Genomic DNA, 3,221 nt, shown 5'->3' with positions numbered 1-3,221 from the left:
CTCCTCGAAAGTCCATCCGAGTGAGTCGCGAGTTGGGCGGCCGATGCGGTGCTTTTTTTTGCACAGAGACGCCACAAGCCGCCCGAGCCCAGGAAAGACGTTTGCGAGAGCGCCCTCCGCTGCGCGCCGCAAAAACCACAGGCAGCTCAGCATCCCCCCCCCCCCAAAAAAAATTATCCTTTGTTCCAAACTTCAAAGTCTGAAAACATGAATGAGACTTTTGAGGGTTTTTTTTTTTTTTTAAATTGTGTGAAAGCCGCCCTTTTTTTTTCACTCACACACGCTGAGCGACTGGAAAGCCAACTCGGATTTTTGCTCTTTGGGACTGAATGTGAAAAAAAAAAAAAAATGGAGGAAAGAAACGTTTTGTGTCGCTCGCGTCGACCGGTCCAACGTTCTTCCGATGGCGACTCCGCTCGCGTCGCGTCATCTTGCGGACGGACTTTGTCACGCGACGCGCGCCGGACTCGTTTGTGTCGTTGTGGCGCGTGTTTGCGGGACCGCGGCCGAGGCTGGCGGGCGTGACGTCGGGCAAATACGGATATTATATATTAATAGGAGCACGGCTGTTTTCCCTATGGCGAAAGTGTTAAGTTGTAGAAGAAGGCCTGAGCGCTGCGGGCCGGCCGTCAACGTTCATCGGAAAGATTCTTAATGAATATGAGGACATTTCCAGCAGTCCTTGTTTGGCGCCTCCTCCTTCTCCCTCCCTGTTTTTATTCCACTTGTCACTTCACACCGACAGCCACTAGGTGGCAGTAGAAACAATGACGGTCGATGTGGGTGGTGGGTGGGGGGGAGACAAGGAAGTCGGACGTAGAAACGCCACGATGCTCCGATCAGAAGTCAGCCGGGTGATTCCGGTCCACCGGTCGGCCCGAGCCGCATCCGTCCGTGCCCGCCGACGCGTCTTCTTTTCATATGCGGCCGCTCTGCATCTGCTGCCGAATGCTCTCCAGAAGCTCCCGCATCCTCCCGAGCTGCAGTCGAGGGGCAAAGGGTCAACGCCGAGCCCGCGGCGAGCGCGGGTCGCGTCCGTCCGCCGGCCGGATGCGCTCGCCGCGCCCGCGTCCTCCCTATTCACCGTGCGCTGCCGCGGGATCGCTTGAAGGATTGAAGCATTACGGTTGGCCGCATGGTGAGTTGCGGATATGGGTGGCCGCATCGCTACGGTTTGGGACGGATTGGATTCGCGCTCGTCCACCTCCGGGGGGGCCGGCGGGCAGCCGTTGACCCGGTCGGAGTGCGGCCGACCGGCGTCGCCGGCAACCGCCGGCACGTGGCTCTTGCTGGTTGCGGCTCAGTTGGTAGCGGCGGTCGCCCGGGCGACTCGAGGCTCGGCCGTTGCGATCTTGCCGCCGCTCGACCGGCACGAAAGCACAGCAGCCCCTGGCTGGTTGGTCGCCGCTCTTTTGTTTGGTTTTTTTGGGCAGGCGAGCGAGTCGGTCGCAACTCGATGACGGAATCATTTCACCGAGCGAGTCGCTAAGCGCCCGCCCTGACAGTGGCTCTTTGGCCGTCTCGTCTGACCAAACGGCGACCTCGAGGGAGCGCTCGCGGCCGACGGAGCGCCTCCCCCCCCCTCCCTCGCACACACATCAGCGGGGGCCATGTGTGCTCAAAGTGTGTCACGATCGCGATCCACAGTTGGCCCACTTTGAGCGGGCGGTGTGAGGGGGAGGGGGGGCTCCCTCGTGTTCACACCCACGTTCTCGTCCGCGGCGCTTGTTTGGCGTTCACGAGCGCGCGCGCGCGCCAGCGTGAAAGACCGGGAACGAAGGAATGTGACGGAGGAGACGGCTGCGTGACCCCTCCTCCGATGACGCCTCCGTCCAGCGAGACCAAAAGCAGCACCAAGACCACGTGCCCTCGCCTCGGCGCGCGCGCGCACACAAACACACACTTTGGTGGGGGTTGGGGTTGTCGAGCTCCCCCTTCCCAAACCGACCGAGCTTTTCCACCCAGTTACATAATTGACGTGCGCGTGCACACCGCATTCTGGCGCGTGGAGAGTCACGTGAGCGCGCGCCGTCGACACCAACCGCTTTTGTGTGTGCGCTCGCGCTTTCTGTCTTTCGACTTTTCAAGCAACGTGAACAACTTTTTCTTGTCCTTCTGTCAGTCGCGAAACTGCGATCTTGTCCTAACCCCCGAAACGAAAGAAACGACGTGCAAGCACTTAGATGATCCAAAGTGCAGTTGACTTGTTTCAGTCTTCACTCGACCAAATGTTGCTGGTGCTGTTGGGCCACATAAACTCTCGACCATTCAATTTCCCCCCAAAACAAAACAAAAGAACAACCCCCCACCCCCACGTTTTGATGATTTGATGCCGTACACACCCGACGTTGCTCATCCACGAATGTTGTCTGTTTGGAAAGTCCAAAGTGTTGACTGAGCGAGCCGCAACCTTTGACCCCTCCCGCCGCCTCAAACAACGCAGGCAAACAGATGAGACCCTTTTTCCCTTCACGACACCTGAATTCAAGTGAATTCCCCCCCGCGCTCGCGCACACACACGGACGGGCGGACACTGGGGCGGCTCAGTCGTGCGTAAGGACGTCGTGTGATTGGCACGCGGTTGCGTCAGATGTGGCCGACAGTTCATTGGAGGGATCCCCGCGATGGGGACGTTCCTGAGGTGGCTGCTGTTTCCATGGCAACTCGGGGGATGACACACCGGTTGCCACGCACGCACGCACGCACACGTATTTGCAATCAAGCTGCGGGCGCTCTTCATTTCCCGACGACGTCACATTAAAGCGCTTTCCATTTTGGATCGTTGGGGTGAGCCGAAGTCCGGCCCGGCCGACGCGCACCCGCTCGTGACCGGTCACGAGGCGACGTCGGGGCATGCGTAGACGTGCAACGGACTGGTCGCCAGCCACGTGCGGGGCGCGTACCAACGGGCACTCTCACCCGCGGCCAATTTGGGGGGGGGAGTTAAGGAGAAGGAAGGTAGGAGCCAAGGCTCGCGTGCGCTTTCTGATCGCGCTGCCTGTTGCGAAACGGGCGCTTCATGCGCAAAGATGACATCAGTCCTCGTTTTTGAAAAGCGCCACATCAATCTGATGGCAAATCTGGTTTTTGACCCCCTTTGTAGAGGAGGAGCAATGCAAGGTGACGCCGCCCACGGACCAGAAGGCGGAGTCAGGACGGCCGGAGCCGCTCGCGCCGCGGCCGATCGGAGTCGGCCGGGGGGAGCGGCCTCCCGGCCCCGC

The 3,221-nt window shown here is 60.0% G+C and overlaps 1 protein-coding gene across 1 annotated transcript in view; it reads right to left on the bottom strand.

Annotated features, from left to right (window-relative positions):
• Window positions 1–385: 385 nt before the first annotated feature.
• The window catches only part of LOC109532080 (septin-4-like), a 7,528-nt gene continuing 4,692 nt past the window's right edge, over window positions 386–3,221 (bottom strand). Inside the window, exon 3 of the mRNA XM_019896722.1 lies at window positions 386–980. Within this exon, the coding sequence (XP_019752281.1) occupies window positions 918–980 (63 nt within the window). The 3' untranslated portion in view covers window positions 386–917. The remainder of the gene's footprint in view (window positions 981–3,221) is intronic.

The sequence above is a fragment of the Hippocampus comes genome, unplaced genomic scaffold (assembly GCF_001891065.2).
Source record: "Hippocampus comes isolate QL1 unplaced genomic scaffold, H_comes_QL1_v1.1 scaffold22, whole genome shotgun sequence".
Taxonomy (NCBI): Eukaryota; Metazoa; Chordata; class Actinopteri; order Syngnathiformes; family Syngnathidae; genus Hippocampus; species Hippocampus comes.
Note: the sequence above shows the minus strand (reverse complement) of the source record. Positions and strands in the feature narration are given on the sequence as shown.